We start from the raw sequence: 15652 nt of genomic DNA on the forward strand, positions 1-15652 counted from the left end.
GCTCTTTCGCTGCTTTAATTTTTTTTGCCAAAGTCACGTCCTATTGATGGGCTGTCGAGCTCACGTCCCCAGCCCATGCATCCCACTTGCATCGCTGCCGACTCTCCTGGCCCAGTGAGGATTGTAAATGGGAAATTAAAATGGAAATGAGTGCCGTTTGGGGATGGCAAACGCAAACAGGCGTGTTAGCGGGTTCGGCTCTGCTTGGAAAATGCACCTGCTGCCGGGATGGTGATTACACGTTCTGGAGCGCCGGCTGCCCAGGTGCCGATGGGAACTGTGGACTTGGATTACTTTGCCTGTGAATATCCCAAAGTGTTTGGCTCACTCGCCTTTAAGCTGTTCCAACCCTCTTTACAGCCCAGTGCCAATCCTGTGTGTTGCCGAGCGGGGCTCTCTATAGACACAAAACTTTATAGATAGACTTTAATCAAGCAAACTGGCCCAGGGCCAGGTAATGGGGTGAGCAGGTGCTGAGCAGGGGAGGGTCATTGGAGGGATCTTTTCCGAGCGCCGCTTTGTTTTGGAGATCGCATCTGGTTGCTAAAAAGTGCGTCTTGCTGTTTTATGCTGGAGGTGTGCTTGAGGAGTCTTAAAACCAGCTGCCAAAGCCTGCGTGGAGGAAGGATGAAGCGTGGGAGCACGTAGCATTATTCCAGCCCGGGGGCCAGGACAGGGCAGGGAGATTTGCTGGTGTAAAGCCCAATTGCTGATGTTTTCCCCTCCATTACAACCTGGGAAACTGAGATTGCAACACCAGACTTCTACAGAGAAGCCAAATTCCCCTTTGCCAGGAAGCAGCCGCTTTAATGCTTCGAACTGGCTCTGTTCGGCATTTCCAGGGACCGGTGTGGTGGGGGTTTCCAACTCGCGGCGGCTGCAAAACCCCAGAGGTAACCTCAGAGGCTGGAGGAGGCGGCGGCAGAGCCCGTTGCTGGCACGGCTGGGCAGGGGCGGAGGAGGCAGCGAGCACCCGGCTCGGGGTGGGCTCGGAGACACGGGCACCGTCATCCTCACTGTAAGGATTCAGCCGCCCCAGCCACACTCTTCCCAGGTACTGGTACCAGTCTGAGCCCACAGCTGGCTGGTTCGGGGAGTTAAACAAGCAAGATGCGAGTCCTACGGAAAGTCAGCCCTAACACCCCGGGGCGCTTGGGCAGATAGGGATGGTGACCCCAGCACCCACCAGCCGGGAGATCAGCCTGGCCTCGCCATCCACGCCCGGCTTTTTTGTGCGTGGCACGAAACCCTGTGTCGTTTCTGCTCAGGGAGGTAAGAGAAAACAGTCCTGGGACAGTGAGACGCCAAAGTCGTCTGCTCTGCTCCGGAGTCGCAGAGCTGCGCGGAGAGTTTCCAAGCGGGAGAAGGCAGGACTGTGTCTGCCGGGAGAGACAATAAAGGGGAGTACCGTGTTATTAAAGTTAACTAGGGGAACGAAAACCTAGCGAGAGGAAAGTTCTTGCTTAATGACACTTTTATTACGCAATAAACTTTGATTCACTAGTCTGTCAAAATGTGCAGAGATTGGTATAATTACGGGGTAGCGTGTTTTTCTGATATTGCCTCCTTGCACCGTGGCTGTGATCCTAAAAGCAGGAGGTTTTGATTAACCAGAGTGGCTCGAGGATTTCCCCCCTTCCCTTCCCAACCTGGGGAGCGGGCAGCACCCGCTGCTCTGCCTGGCTTTGCCGCCGGGCAGGGCGCGGAGGCTTTCGGCAGCGGGACGGGGCTGCTCCTTAAAAGGCAATGTTTAGGCAGCTCCTGCCTTTGAGGGACCTGCTGGCAGGAGCCCGTGCGGGCAGGAGTTAAAGGTAGGCTGGAAGGGAGTTTGCGGGCAGAGGGCGAGCGCCGACCTGGAGCAGCCGGCTGGGTTTATTGCCCCCCCAGCCCCTCCGCCGAGTTTCGCCGCCAGCACCCGGCGTTGCAGAGCAGCTGCGATAACGCTGGAGCTGCACTTGATGAACCGGGAGGTTTCGGTGTGACCTTCGTTACTCTTTAAAGTCTGGTATCTGTTCTCGCCCCAGCTCTGGGTTTTCCCCGGCGTCTAACAAGTGGTTTTGCTCTGTGAAAAGAGGCGCCATGGAAATGGCAGTTTCTTGCTTACCTGAGGTCCTTTTGCACCTTGGCGAGGCTCTTTGCTCCTCGCCCTCAGGGCAGAGCCAAGCTTGGGCTCTTCATGCCTTTTCCCGGGCTGAGAAGCTGGAGAAGCCATGGGATGGAGTCGGTATGATGAGGCAGAGGAGAGTTGGACACGAATGTAAAAAGCTGATGTCAGAGAGTTAAATAACCCATGAAGACTCCTGAATAGTTCATTTTGGGTAGATGTAAAATATTTCCCTGGATACAGGAGGTATTCTTTCGGGTCTGATTTTCAGTTCTGCCAACAACCAATTCAGAAAGTAAGATGAGTTTTGGACTGACCTGAACTATTTCTTTCCCAATCCCATTCTGTCCACAAAACTAAAATAAAGTGGAGTTTTTTTAAAAAAATACTGATTTCTTCAAATTAACCCACAGCCACACCCACTGACACAAAAGCCCACGGCAGAAGCCAGCCATCTCCCGTTGCCTTTTGAATGCGGCTGCCTTTCAGCGTGCTGCCTCGCCGCACAGGATCCTTCTGGAGCCTGAGCGGGTGTGTAAACACGCACGAGCGTGCGCTCCTCCAACCGTAATTTGGCTTTGCACTGTTATTTCTAGTGAGCCACTGGCTGAAAGGTGAGGGCAGGTAGGTCTGTGTGGGTCTTCGCATTTTCCTCCATCGCTTCTTCATGGCAGGGCAGCCGTTGCTCTTACAAGGAGTTGGCTGCAGCACGGGCGATGCTGGGAAGCCGGGATGGAGCCAAGCTCCATAATTTCCTCCCTTCATCTTGCCTGCACTCATGCTGGAGTCTTCCCCTCTCTGGTCAGAGATATTTACTGCTGTAAAAACCTGATGATGGTAGTAAATGTGGGCTGGAGAAGCTGGTTTGCAGCCCGTGCCGGTCACTGCGTGTTGTCCCTCTTGCTGGTCCTGGGATGGGCCATGCCTTGGAGTCCCCCACCACCGTCTGCCCGCTCCGAGCAAGCCACCTGTTTGCCTCGAAATTCATACGAAGCGATGTGAAAATTATCGGGATGGGGTGGATTAAGTACCACGAGGGCAAAACCACATCCAAGGCATGAATTGGCCATGCTTGCCCTGGAGGAGGCTGTGGTCGGCTGCGGTCCCGTCTCCACCATCCCAGGCTGGGGCTTTGCTGCTCTTCGGCCAAGGTGTTACCCCTGGGGTAGTGCCCGTAGTGCCGCTGCCCGCCGTGCCCCCCGGAGCTGCGCTTTCTGCCACCGTTGGCTGAACGTTTCTCGAGCATGTAGGAGAAAACTGCGAGGATTTGCTTAGTGAGTGTCAGCGAATGAAACACAAAAGGCCTGTCAGGGGGAATTGCTGGGTAATTACTATAATTTACAGCCTACATTTTGATTTTGAGTGTTATTTTTTCAACAGTAAGGGAGCAGGAATAATATCTGAACCAGGTGAAGGGAGAGAGCTGGGCCTGCCAGGAGTGGCTGCTGCACGTGGACTCGCTGCCTTGCGCTGGAGACTGGAGTTTCCCTGGCCAGACCGGAGGGGATGGCACCTCTCGGGGAGCAGGGAGGCTTCCCGTCCCCTCCCAGCGGTCAGGCAGGCTCAAAGGATGGGGACACAGCACAAAAGGAGGGTTGTGGCAGGAGGCGGAGAGCCAGGCCGGTCCATGGACAGGGCATGGGGCTGGATGTTTTTGCAGCAGGTTGAAGCAGTGGTCCAGCGCCCGGCTCTTCCGAAGGGGAGACCTTGGAGCTGAGGGTCCCCAGCTGGGGCCAGCGGAGCGGGGAGATGGCACTAGAGCTGAGCTGGCCGGGGGTCCCGACTCCATACCCACACTGCATTTGGTGGCACTCCTTCCCGCCAGAGAGATGGCATGGTGGGTGTGAAAACTGCTGCGGAGTTTTGCTGCAAGCTCCCTTGTAGCCGTGGAGCGCGTCAGAGATGCGCTTGCGTCCAGCCACTGAAGGAGAGGTCCGGTGGGAGCGCGACAGGCTGGTCTTGGTGTTGCCTTCCTGGGGAAGGGTGAGCATCACGCACTGCCGCGGCGAGAGCACACCGAGCCGGCTGCCTGCGCGACGGTCCCTCCGGCAACGCCCCCAGCGCCTGCGGGGACGTGGGCTCGCCGCCCGCGTACCGTCCCTGCTGCTTTCCTTGGCGCGGCATCAGGAGCCCAGCATTCACCCGGCTCTGCCACCCACTGGCTCCGCGGCCCTGCAGAAGTTACTCACCTTCCTTGTGCCTCGGTTCTCCCACGCGCTGCAAACCGCCCCGAGATCGGCGGGGGAAAGCGGTGCTGCGATGCACTAATTCAGCTCAGCGATGCCGACCACGCTTTCGGGATGCCATGGGTGGTGTCGCTGATGCCGTAGTGCCAGTCTTTTTCTGGGATAGGGTTACGGTATGTTTTGGCTGTGTCATAGCCAGAACTGCCTCCGTCCCTGCCCCGAGAGGGTGTGTGGGTGCAAGAGGGGCTGGAGGATCATACCAGGTACCGTCGGGCGTAGGAGAATGAGATCATTTATATTTTCCCCTGTAACCTTGATCTGTTAATCCATGCGAGCTCCCATTAAGGGACCCTTTTATGGGGTCCCTCCGCCCTCGCCGAGCCCTGGGTGGAGCAGGGCGACCGTGCCGGAGAGCCTTGGAATAGCTCCAGTAAAACCCCTCAGCTGCGGAGAGCTGAGGGGGCACAAGCCGACAGCCCTTGCCTGCCGGGCTGCCCCTCCGGGTTCCTCCTCTGCGCTCCGAGATGCCGAGCACACACTACCGCGTTCTCCGGGCTCCTCTTCCGTTCAGCCTCCGCTTGCCGGTACCAGAGCAGAGGCCCCGGTTCGCCCACGGTGAGACCGATGCCAAACCTCTCCCCATCCCTCCGCTGCCAGGGCAGAGGCTGTGGGGCCGAGGTGTGCTAGGGTACCGTGGCATCCCGCCGGTGAGACATTGGGCTCGCCTGCACGCACCTCCCCAAAGAAAAGCGCCTTTGATTCACTTGAGAGCGGAGGAAACTATTAGCCAAGCTTTGTTTTCCTGGATCCCTCCCCCTGCCGCTGACATTCAGACTAGAGCGAGAGAGACAGAAAGTCAGAGAGGGAGGGCGGGAGCGGGTGCCAAGCGGCCGCACCCCTTGTCAGCTTGGGTCAGCGCCACGTTCGTTATTAATGCTCTGTCTAGAGGTCACATTCAGATGCAACGAGCCCTGGGTCAGCCAGAGGAACAGATTAGAGCTCGCTCGCTGCTCCGCCACATACCGACAGCACCGGCTCCCTGTCCCCGGGCTGGCAGGAGCGGAGCTGCAGCACACGGTTGGCTGCTCCTTCCCCTTCGCCTTTCTCCTGCCTTTTTTTTTTTTTTTTTAATTATTATTATTATTTCTTGGCAACGCTGGGCATCTCCTGAAACTGCACAGCCTCCCCGTAGCCCCAAGCTGCTGAGCAAGGAGGTGAGGTAGGGGAGAAAATACCGGAGGCGCTTCCATCCACCTTAACAACCGCGGCTGCAGCCGGCTGGAAAGCTCTGGCGAGCGAGCGGGAGGAGCACGGAGGACGCCGTTCGCTCGCCGGCCCCGCCGGAGGGAAGAGCGCTGGGGCGGGAGCATGTGTTCCCACCAACTTCTGGCATCGGGGTCAGGAGTCTCCCGCCTGTGACCTGGTTTCCAGCCTCGGTGCCTGCTCGCTCGCTGTTCTCAGCTGCCCATGGCTCTGAAATCCTCTCGCCCCCAGGATTTAAGGAACCGGCTTTGCTTTCTTCTCCATCTCCGGCTGCTGCGAGGGAGCGAAAGCAAAATGCGTGGGGAGGGTGTGAGCGGAGCACTCGCAGCGCTTCGCAGCGGGCTGCTGTGCCCAGGGGGGCTTTGAAGAAGTGCCCCGACGCCCGTGTCCTTCCCAGCTCGCCCACTGCACGCTCCGGGCGCGCTCCCTGCCCGCCGGAGCTGGACCCGGAGCACGTAAGTCTGGCGTTGGGGTCCGAAGGATGGGGTTAACCTCAGGGTTGTGTGTAGCTGCGTGCCTGCGGGCAGACCCTGCCTCCCGAGCCCCCGCCCCAAGCCAACGAACGCAGGGTTCGTTAAGATCTGATAACTCAGTTAGTCATAGTTTCAGTTGTGCTGCGGAACGAAGGGCTGCACGATGCCGAGGCGGGCTGGTGCACCGGGGAGCGCGGGGCGGAGGCTGGGGGGGCGCAGGGGCTGGGGGCTGCCGGGCTGGCGGAGCTCATCACGCTGGGATGCCCAGTGAGCCGAGGGCTTACCGGCACGTCCCGGGGTGTCTCGGCTGGTCCCTCCCCGATTGTGCAGATAATTACAGCGTGGGGAAGCAGGTGTTGCTGTTTTGCTCTGGTTTTAATGTAAAGGGAAGAGCGCCTGGGCTCCCTGCCGCGTCCTGCAGGCAGGGGCTGCAGGCAGCTTCCTTCTCATGAGCCCGGCACAGAGGCGGCCACCTGCCCGGCCAGCTGCAAGCTCCTCCGGCAGCGTCCCTGTCCCCCAGCCCTGCCGTGGGCAGGGGCACAGCGAGCCTGGGCAGGGGAAAGGGCAGCCGGGAGCTGGCATCACCCGCGGCTGGCAAAGGTCACGCCGCGCTGGGGACCGCTTGCACTAGCAGGCATCACCCCCCGCCCCGGGCTCTGCTGTGCCGGGTCCCACTTCCCTCTGCCAGACGGCACGGAATCTCGCCCACTGAAGCACCGGGGCTCACTGCACACCGCTGCCAGTGTTTGCGTTTCGGGGCTTTGCCGGGGCGCAGCAAAGAGCTCCAGCCCCGGCTGTCACACTTGGTGCAGGGCCACCGGCGTGGCAATGAGCAAAGGGGGCCGAGCCGCTTGTTTGCTTTGGACGGCAGCGATGGGTTGTGACACAGGGGATGGGTTGTGACACAGGGGACCGTCCTGTTTTCCACTGCAGCCTTCAGCAACTGCGGGGCGAGGACTCCTGCCCCGGCTCGTTATCTCTCGCGGTTGGTGGCCGGACATCCTTTTTTTTATTTATTATTATTTTTAAGAAGTTCCAGCCTGCCAGCGAGGTGACGGAGGTCGTGGGTTTGGCTGGAGCGAGGCTGGGAGTTGCAGAGTTAAAGCTCAAACTTGTTTCTTGGCTTGCCACTGCCTTTTGTGGTGCTCAGCGCAGTGTGATGCCTGCCTCTTACATGCAATTTGATAAGCCCTGGTGCTGGGATGGGGCAGGATACAGGCACTGACTGGATGTTAACTCCTGCTGTGCTGGGTACTGCTGGTTTTCTCCAGGACCTGAGAAGCAGGGAGGGGGGTTTAATCTCTCCTGGGCTACGTGGTGCCGTCTGTTCAATACAGACATAACCGCAGCCCCCGTGCCGTGCCCTCACCTTGCACGGGCGCACGGATCCTGGCCGGAGGTGCGTCTCTCGGGCCCTGATTGCTTGTGGCTGCGCTGAGGTCAGTCCGTCCCGGGGGGGGGGTGTTGTTGGGCTGAAGCAGAGGTTGGGCTGGCACTTGGGTCTAGGCTGGGGCTCAGAGGTGACACGTGGCAGCAAAGTGGCTGGAGGCTGGCATCAGGGCTGGGGCACAGCTGCCGTGGCTCCCAGGCACAAGCAGGGCCACGCACAGGAGCCCTGACATGGGGCTCACTGCAGTCCTGAGCCCCACAGCATCGGAGCAGCCAGGGAAGGCTTTGGGGATGGAGGACGGAGATGCCCAGGCAGTGCCAGTTCCCAAGCTCTGCGGCTGGTGGCTTCTGGGCAGAAAAACCCCTAACAAAAGAGGAAGATGCTCTTAGAAGGTTCATTCCCTGCTGGTTTTCATCTTGAAGTCACCTTTTGTGGCAGTACCGTCCCCCTGGGCTCATAGTCTCTCCGTCCTGCGCCCTGCACAAGGTGCAGGGGAGGACCTGCGGAGCTGTTGGCTTCACGTGGGCAGCCAGGAGCCAGCCAGACCAGCATGACCCAGCTTGGCCAGTAGCGTCCTGCAGGCTGGTGGCAGCTCCGGCCCCACCAGGCACCACAGGAAGGACCAGCCGCGCGCCAGGAAGGATTGCAGGCAGGGAGGCTTTATTTCCCAGAAAGCCTGGATGGTTCTCGCCTGGGTCACCTCCAGGACCCTGGGATGGAGGGACCAGGGTGCCACTGCACCTCTGGGCTGCAATTGTGGCTCCTACCTTCCAGCTGTGGGACCAGGGGTGCCCAGACACCCCTGCAGAGACTGCAAGGATACAGGGTGCTAACTCACTCCTTCCTCCTCCTCCTTCACCCTGCTGGGTTACCCCAGTGCTGGCAGGAGCCAGCTTGGGTGGCACTGTCTGGCCAGGATTGCCAGCCCTTGGCATGATGCCTGACCTGGGAAGCTGCTTTTGCTGATGAGCCTGCGATCAGCGCTAATCCCCTGGCATGCCTCTTCCCAGCCCGGGACATCACCTGGGCTTCACTGCTGCTTCCCTGCCTGGGCCATTCCTCCCCATCCATAACAGGACTCTCTGCTCCAGCCCCCTGAACTGCCTTGTCACTCCGGTCGAAGTCATCACTGGGGCACAGGAGGGTGGGAAGAGCCTTTGCTTTGTTGTAGGACTGAGAGCTGCTGCCCCAAGTTCTCCTGGGCATGGCAACACCTCCTGCAACCGTCCCAAAGGGAAGGGAGCACCGCTCACCCTCCTGACTGCCCGGTGGCTGGCTGAGACGTGGCGGGACGTGTTTTGTTCCGGAGGCGGTCAGCATAGTGCCTTTTTTCCCCTTGGAAAGAAAAACAGGCTCTTGTAGGTCATCCCCTGGCCTAGGAAGCCTTGCAGACGGGTGCTAGTGACCGTATTGTTCCTGTGGAGTTTGGCTTGCACGGAGGATGTTTCCCATCCTGCATGGATAATGCTGCCCTTGTGCGAGCGTATCTGGTGTTAAACCCTTTTCCTTCTTCCCTCCTGTGACCACAGGTCTCCTTGAGCATGGGCGGAACTGGTCGGCCATTGCCAGGATGGTGGGCTCCAAGACCGTGTCGCAGTGCAAAAACTTCTACTTCAACTACAAGAAGAGGCAGAACCTGGATGAGATCCTACAGCAGCACAAACTGAAAATGGTGAGAGCCCCGTCTTAGCCCGCACCCATAGATACTTTCCAGCAAGTGCTTGCGTGCTTCCCCCAGCCAAGGAGGGTCTTTATCATCTCAGAGTGAAAGCTCTGGGGACTGGGAAGCGGTGGTTGTGCATCTGGCCTCGGGAGGTCTGGAGCTGCTGTGTGGGAGATGCCTGGGTGTCTGGAACGTGGCTGGTACGCGGGGAGATAAGAAGGAGCAGAAGGAGGAGCGGGGTTGTGGTGCGTTGGCCAGGACAAGAGCTCAGTCCTGGCTGCACAAATCCTTCAATGCCGGCGAGGTTGTGCTGTTCCACCCCGGGGAACAGAGAGCCCCGCTGGCCACTGCAGCTCTGTCCCTTGCAGGTACCACAGTTACCTGGTAAACTGTCAGTTTGCCCCAAAGAAATGGAGGGGTTAAGGACAACGCAAGGAAAAGCTGGTCTCGACACAGATGTCGGTTGTCTCTGGGGCTGCGACCAGATGTGCACGTCTCTCCGTGCCTCAGTTTCCCCGTCAGAAGGGGCTAACGTTGCTTCTTTTCTGGCATGCGGTGCAGGGTGTGAATGAAGTGGGGATTGTTCAGCATTCTGGAGATAGGATGGACAGCTAAGGATTATAATTATTTCATTTGTAGAGTATCCTGGGGTTCCTAGTTTCTAGCTAATAGAATTCACATGGCTAAACCCCCAAGGGGTGCTTTGAAAATGCAAAGGACAATGTTCAATGCAGGAATCTCTCCAAGCAAGCTATTACAGCAAGAGTAAAAAGAAAGACAGGAAAACATTCAATGACTCACCCAGGAATTTAATATCCTAGTCAGTCTATAGGAATGAGAGAAAGAGAAGACATCGGCGATTCTTTTTTTATTAATTCTCTATGCACAGAGACACTCCTGTGTTCCCATGTTTCACCAAATTGTTTTTAGAAACAAAGCAAACAAACTATATAAAAGACCCCCAAAACAGTATAAAGACTGGAATGAAATGTGCATCGAGCCCTCCGAATATAAAATGTTGCATTATAAAGATATCATTGTTCATTACTGAGGAGAATCTGAAACAAGATCATACAGCTTAGCTGGCAGTGGAACCGGTGTGTATTAATTTACTCTGCTTCCTAATGTTTCAGAAATTATATCACAGAAGTGTTTTTCTGCAGAACCACATTTTTCCCTGCATCCGTCCCTCCAAGGCAGCCGCTAGACTTCTCCAGTCTAATTGCTCACTCTCACTTGCAGTTTACATCAGCATCATCATTTTATTTTTTGAGCATTGGAGGCTATGGGATTCGGTTGTGGAGAAGAACAATGAACGTTCAGCTGTTATTTATTGTGCTCTATTGTTTTGTGGCAACAGCAGATGCCAGAAAGCTGAATAAAATAAAAGAACAACTGAGATTAAATTGCCATAGACCTTCCTTCCTGACTCCTAAATATATTCACGAGCAAAGCGAGCCTCCTAATCTCATCCTATACCCAGTAGTCAGCCGTGACCTCTGCGGAGGAAGCACGTGGCGAGGCAGCGTGGCATCGCCTAGTTTTGCCGTGGCATGCCCAGATTATTCCCTGACCTCGCCACCAACAGCTATTGCTGATCATGTGCGGGGAAACACAGTGGCTCTGCTTTTCTTCTTCTTGCTTAATGAGAGTAAACTTAATTAGCAGATCTTATTCGTTTCCCAAATGGGGCTCATTAATATTGTAGCCTGCTCTTCCAGGTAGGTGTGACACCGGGTTTCAGCAGCGTGCAGGCAACTCGGAGGAGCTGCGGGGACGGGCAGGCGGCGGTGGCCGGTGTGGGACGGGAAGCGGAGCTTGGCAAGGTCCCTCTGTCCCCAGAACATGGCAGAGCGCGGTGCGGAGCAGGATGTCTCTGTTCCCCGTGCTGGGACAGTGCTGGGTGGGATGGGGCCAGGCATTTTGGCAGCCCCATCTCCCCTCAAGTGCTGAGCCCCAGCTGGCCAGAGCCCGCGGAGCTTTGGGGATGGGGGGACTCCCCCTCTGAGCATCCAGAGCATTAGGAAGGAGAAGGGTTTGGGTTGCAGCAGGTGAAGGTGTCTGGCACAGTGATGCTCCTTTTCTGCCTCTCCAGAGCCAGTGTGGTCCGTATGTTTCCGCATGCCGTGTTTGGGGTTTTAATTTTAAGACCCATCCTTTTTCTGGAGAGATTCTCCCCTAGGGAAAGAGCACACAGGAACCAGGGAGCTGCACGTGGGCTGCGTCAGCACGCGGAGCCCCATTCCCCCTCTCCCCCGAGCTGCTCAGTGCTCACAAGACCCTTCTCCAGCCCGTTCGAGGAGGGGAGTCCCACTGCGGTCCTGGCTCAACAGGGCTGGATGCCGCAGATCCTCACCCTCCTCCCTCTGCAAGCACCCCCATGGATCAGGGTGTCCCTGCCAGCCGGCTGCACTGTGGGACAGGCAGCCTGTTACTGCTGGGGCAGGGTCAGGCCACCTCGAGGCTTCGCTTTATCTGCCCTGCTGTGTGTTTTGGCTTGGTTTTGCTGCTGAGCGGCTCGGATGTGTCCCAGGCATCAGCGTCACTTAGCCTTGACCTTCTGCACACTGTGCTCTCTAATCTCAGCATTTAAGGAAAGCAGGGCATTGGGATACACGGTGTCCTCAGAGCTGCTCGTTTTGTTAGCAGCTGGAGATTAGGCGCTGTCTTTGCCCGGACCTCTTTGCGGTGTGATTGTCACTTCGGTCTGACTGCTGGGGCTTGTTTTGGCTTCTGCAGTGAAGATGGGCGAGTTATCTCCTGGGCTGGTGCTGGTCCTGCTTGGGGGACCCATCTTTTGGACCCCTCCGAGCAACATCTCTGCAATTCCTTTCTTTTTTTTTGGATGGTGCTGGCTTCGCACAGCAAAGCTGCTTCAGGGGGACAGCTTCGTGGCCTCTTCTTCTGGAGGGTGAACAAGTCTGCCTTGCCTTGGTGCAGAGCCTTGGTCTCAGGATGGGGAACTGAGACCCTCCTCACCACGGTGGGCAGAGAGGTCCTGCCTGTGGGATCATCTCTCTGTCCCTTCCCATCGCTGCTGGCTGCTCCCACAGCAGAGCATGGGAGTCACTCTGTGGTTAGACCTAGTCCTGGTGCGGTCTCAAATACGCATCATTGCGTCGCACTAGTCTGGGACTGCCTGGTCCTGCTCTTAGGACAGGCTGAGGCCTATGCTGATGGGAGGTACCCGTGTCGGTAGCAGGGTTTGGAAGCTGTTTTGGCTGTTGCTGCCGCATCAGGTAGTGAGTGCAAGGAGACGCCAAATTTGTCAGGATGGCTGCTCCGCCTGCGAGGCAGAAGGCCAGAGAGATGTCATGCTTGAGGACTGGTGGTATCTCCGTCTCCTCCTCCAGGACAGATGGTGCAGGTGAACTTGAGCGGAGGGAGGCAGTCCCCAGCACGAGGGGAGGTGGGAGAAGAGCTGCCCATCTCTGCCAGGCTGGGAGTCAGCGTGATGGGGCTGACTGGGGACCAGGTGCCCAGGAGGACAGCGCAGAGGAGCAGGCATGGAGCGATCCCTCATGCAGGTTTTGGTGTCCTCGCTGTGCACAGCGTGTCTCCTCAGTGGCCTTGGCGAGGCAGACTGCTCAAGTGGCACCAAGTGCTGGATGCGCCTGCAAAAATACCGGGTGGCAGGTAGAGAGCAGAGACCCCATGGGCTGGGGTGGCACAAAATGAGCATCAAAGTGCCCATAGCAAATGGTCCTGGCACCTTCCTGTGGCCTCGCTGGTAATCACTTGAATCGAGAGTACGTTGTGACGATGGGAGACACCTGGTCCCAGGCATGGCTCACAGAGACTCTTCCATGTCCGCTGCAGTTGTGGTTAGGATCCTGCGTCAGACGTGGTGGCCCTGCGGCTGCTTACAGAGGCAGAGCAGAGAGAGACCCCTTTCCTGGGCAGGGTGCCAGGAGCAAGACTGCACAAGGGGCCAGAGCTGTTGGCATTATAAGAGGCGAGGTGGTGGCCTGAACGTATCTCTAGATGTAGCCAGGATCGGCTGCCTAGATTTCACGTCATCTTCCCTAAATACCAGCAGTGGGGTCTGCCAGGAGAGGGACCCATGGTGCCCCCGGGGCAGCTCGCTGCTCCGCTCCGCTGGCCCCCGGGCTCTGGCCAAGTAGGGTGCTGAGGCAGGGGCTGGTTCCCAGCTAATTCCCCAGCGAGGAGCCTGCTCCTGCCTGCGGCTGAGTCACGGACCCGTGAGTAAGAGGCAGAGAAGTCTTTGCCATAGTAACGTCGGCGCTTTGTCACTGCGTTAGCGTGATGGGGAACTGCTGCTTCAGACAGAAATGTGCGGTTGCTGAATCGCTGCTGTGGCAGAGGCGTGAACGCTGGCAGCGCCGGGACATCGCTGCTGCTGCCGGGACGGGGCGAGGGCACCGTGGCTTCCTCCCGCTGCATCTCTGCGCCTTCACAAAGCCCTTTCTCAAGTTTCCCTCTCTCCTGCCCAGTTTGATAAAAATAGATTTTGAGCAAGCAGCGTTTCCAAGCAAAAAGCAGTTGTATTTGTTTGTTTTATCTGGAAGTTTTTTAAGGGATTGAAAAGTTGGCGGGGGGAAAGGGGGGGACCAGCTCTTCCCAGCACAGAGATCCAACAGCAAAGTTAACGTTTCCACCACGGCTTTATCTTTTCATCCATGTAAATAAACGTCCTACACACGTCATTCGTGTGGGGTTTGCAGGGAGAGCCGGAGATGATGGGCCTGTTCCTACTAGTAATATTTACTCAAGCAACAAGAGCAGGAAACAATAGCAAAGCCGAGACTTTTCCTTCAGATCCGTGGGAGGGAGCAGCTCTCCATGCCCTCGTGGCTGCGGCACATGCCCCAGCGAGCAGGGACGGGGCTGTCTCAGGGCAGGACAGGGCACGAGGCAGCTCACCTTTGGGATGCCGTGCCGCACGGAGCGTCCCCACCACCCACCGGTGACAGCCTCCCCAGCATGGGAGCCAAAGTCCTTTGGCAAGCACCTGCCATAGGGGACACGAAAGCCGGTGCGTGAAAATGTTGGCTGGGCCATATCTGGAGCGTCAGCTTTGTTATCTGCAGATGAGCGTCAAGCTGTGGCCGCACGTTTGTGTAGCTGGAGGTAGTGCCTGGAAATACGCAGGACAAACACATCGCACGTGCGTAATGCACGGGCGCGGGACCACCGGGCTCTGGCCAGCCCTGCAGTGGTGACTTCTGCGCACGCGTGCCTTGTCCACGCGTCAGTGCCAGCCCTCCCTCGGAGGCTCGCTGCCGCCTGGGGCTGGAGCTCCGCGTGGAGCCAGGCTGCCTGCACAGCGGTCAAAGTTTTTTGGCCAGGTGAGACCGTGCTGCCGGGCTTTCAGCAGGCGGGTCCGGTCCCAAGGACTGATTTTCAGAGGGTTTACTGGGGGAGACCATGGTGGCATTAGCATCCCTCTCGGCCCTTCAGGCAGGACCAATGCTGTCTGATCCCCATCCCTCTGGTCTTTTCTTCTCATCATCCTCTGCCTGTTCCCCAGGAGAAAGAAAGGAACGCCAAAAGGAAGAAGAAAAAAGGCACCGCCGTTCAAAACGAAGAAGCTGCCTTCCCTCCCGCAGCTGAGGACGAGGAGATGGAGGTGTCGGGGACGAGCGGCAATGAGGAGGAGATGGCCGAGGAGGCAGAAGGTGAGGCAGGTGGGATGCACTCAGCTCTCCTGGCTTTGCTGCATGGTTGCGGCAGAGGCACCATGCACGGCCTCTCAGGGCCTGCAAATGTCAGCGCTCGCGGGGGGTCACATCTGTCACCCCAAAGCCACACCGAGGTGACGGCATCCCACAGCACAAGGCGCTTGTCGCCTTTCGGATGCCTCTGGCTTTCATGCTTGTGAGGAGTGCCCTGGATCACTGCCTTCCTCCCGTGTCTGTCTGGAGGATGTTTATTTTGGGAAGGTCATGCAATTGCGGGAGCTCTGTTACCAGCCAGCCTCTGCCGTGGCTGCCGGACACCCACTGGAGTCCCGGGGGGCACAGGGAGGCTGTCAGCAGCCTCTGCGGCCCAAGGGCTCCTGGCCTCCGCATCGAGGCTGCACGTGAAGGGCTCACCCAGACCTTGGGGTGGTCCCAGTGGCTTCTCCTCGCCCTGGAGGAGAGCAAACCCTTTGGTTTCCAATTTCCGTCAGCGTGCGCTCCCCAGAGCACCCAGCTTACTGGGGTCTGGCACACTTGTGCGCTCTTATAAATCACATTTCATGGTGTTTTTCCCCGCAGGAGGGTTCCTGCGCACTCAGCAGGGTTAGATAGCCACCGCCACGGGCTCTCGAGGGGCTTATCATGGGCTCAAGGAGGGATAACTCGCTAAGGTTTGCATGTGCCCATCCCTGTCCCGTCAGGGCATCGCTACCGCTGCTGCCCCAGACAGGGGAGCCCACGCTGCCAGCAGAGGCAGGGGAAGCCGTGGTCTCCGAGCGGCGAGGCTGATGTACCTTGGCCAGTCTTTTCCTCCTCCTTTCCCTTTTAAGGCAGCCTTTTCCTCCCTCCCAGCCATACCAAAGAAAGGAAACAACTTGAAAGTGACAATTTTCAGCTGTTTATCACTTAGAAAGCACGGCAGCGAGTTTGG

General features: G+C 57.7%; 1 protein-coding gene across 4 annotated transcripts in view; it reads left to right on the forward strand.

Annotated features, from left to right (window-relative positions):
* Positions 1 to 15652, forward strand: part of NCOR2 (nuclear receptor corepressor 2) — a 257131-nt gene that overhangs the window by 196010 nt on the left and 45469 nt on the right. For all 4 annotated transcript variants that reach the window (XM_082324898.1, XM_082324899.1, XM_082324900.1 and 1 more), the window contains exons 18-19: positions 8946 to 9088; positions 14571 to 14718. In XM_082324898.1, the coding sequence (XP_082181024.1) occupies positions 8946 to 9088; positions 14571 to 14718 (291 nt within the window). The remainder of the gene's footprint in view (positions 1 to 8945; positions 9089 to 14570; positions 14719 to 15652) is intronic.

Source organism: Platalea leucorodia (genome assembly GCF_965183815.1).
Source record: "Platalea leucorodia genome assembly, chromosome: 12".
Lineage (NCBI taxonomy): Eukaryota > Metazoa > Chordata > Aves > Pelecaniformes > Threskiornithidae > Platalea > Platalea leucorodia.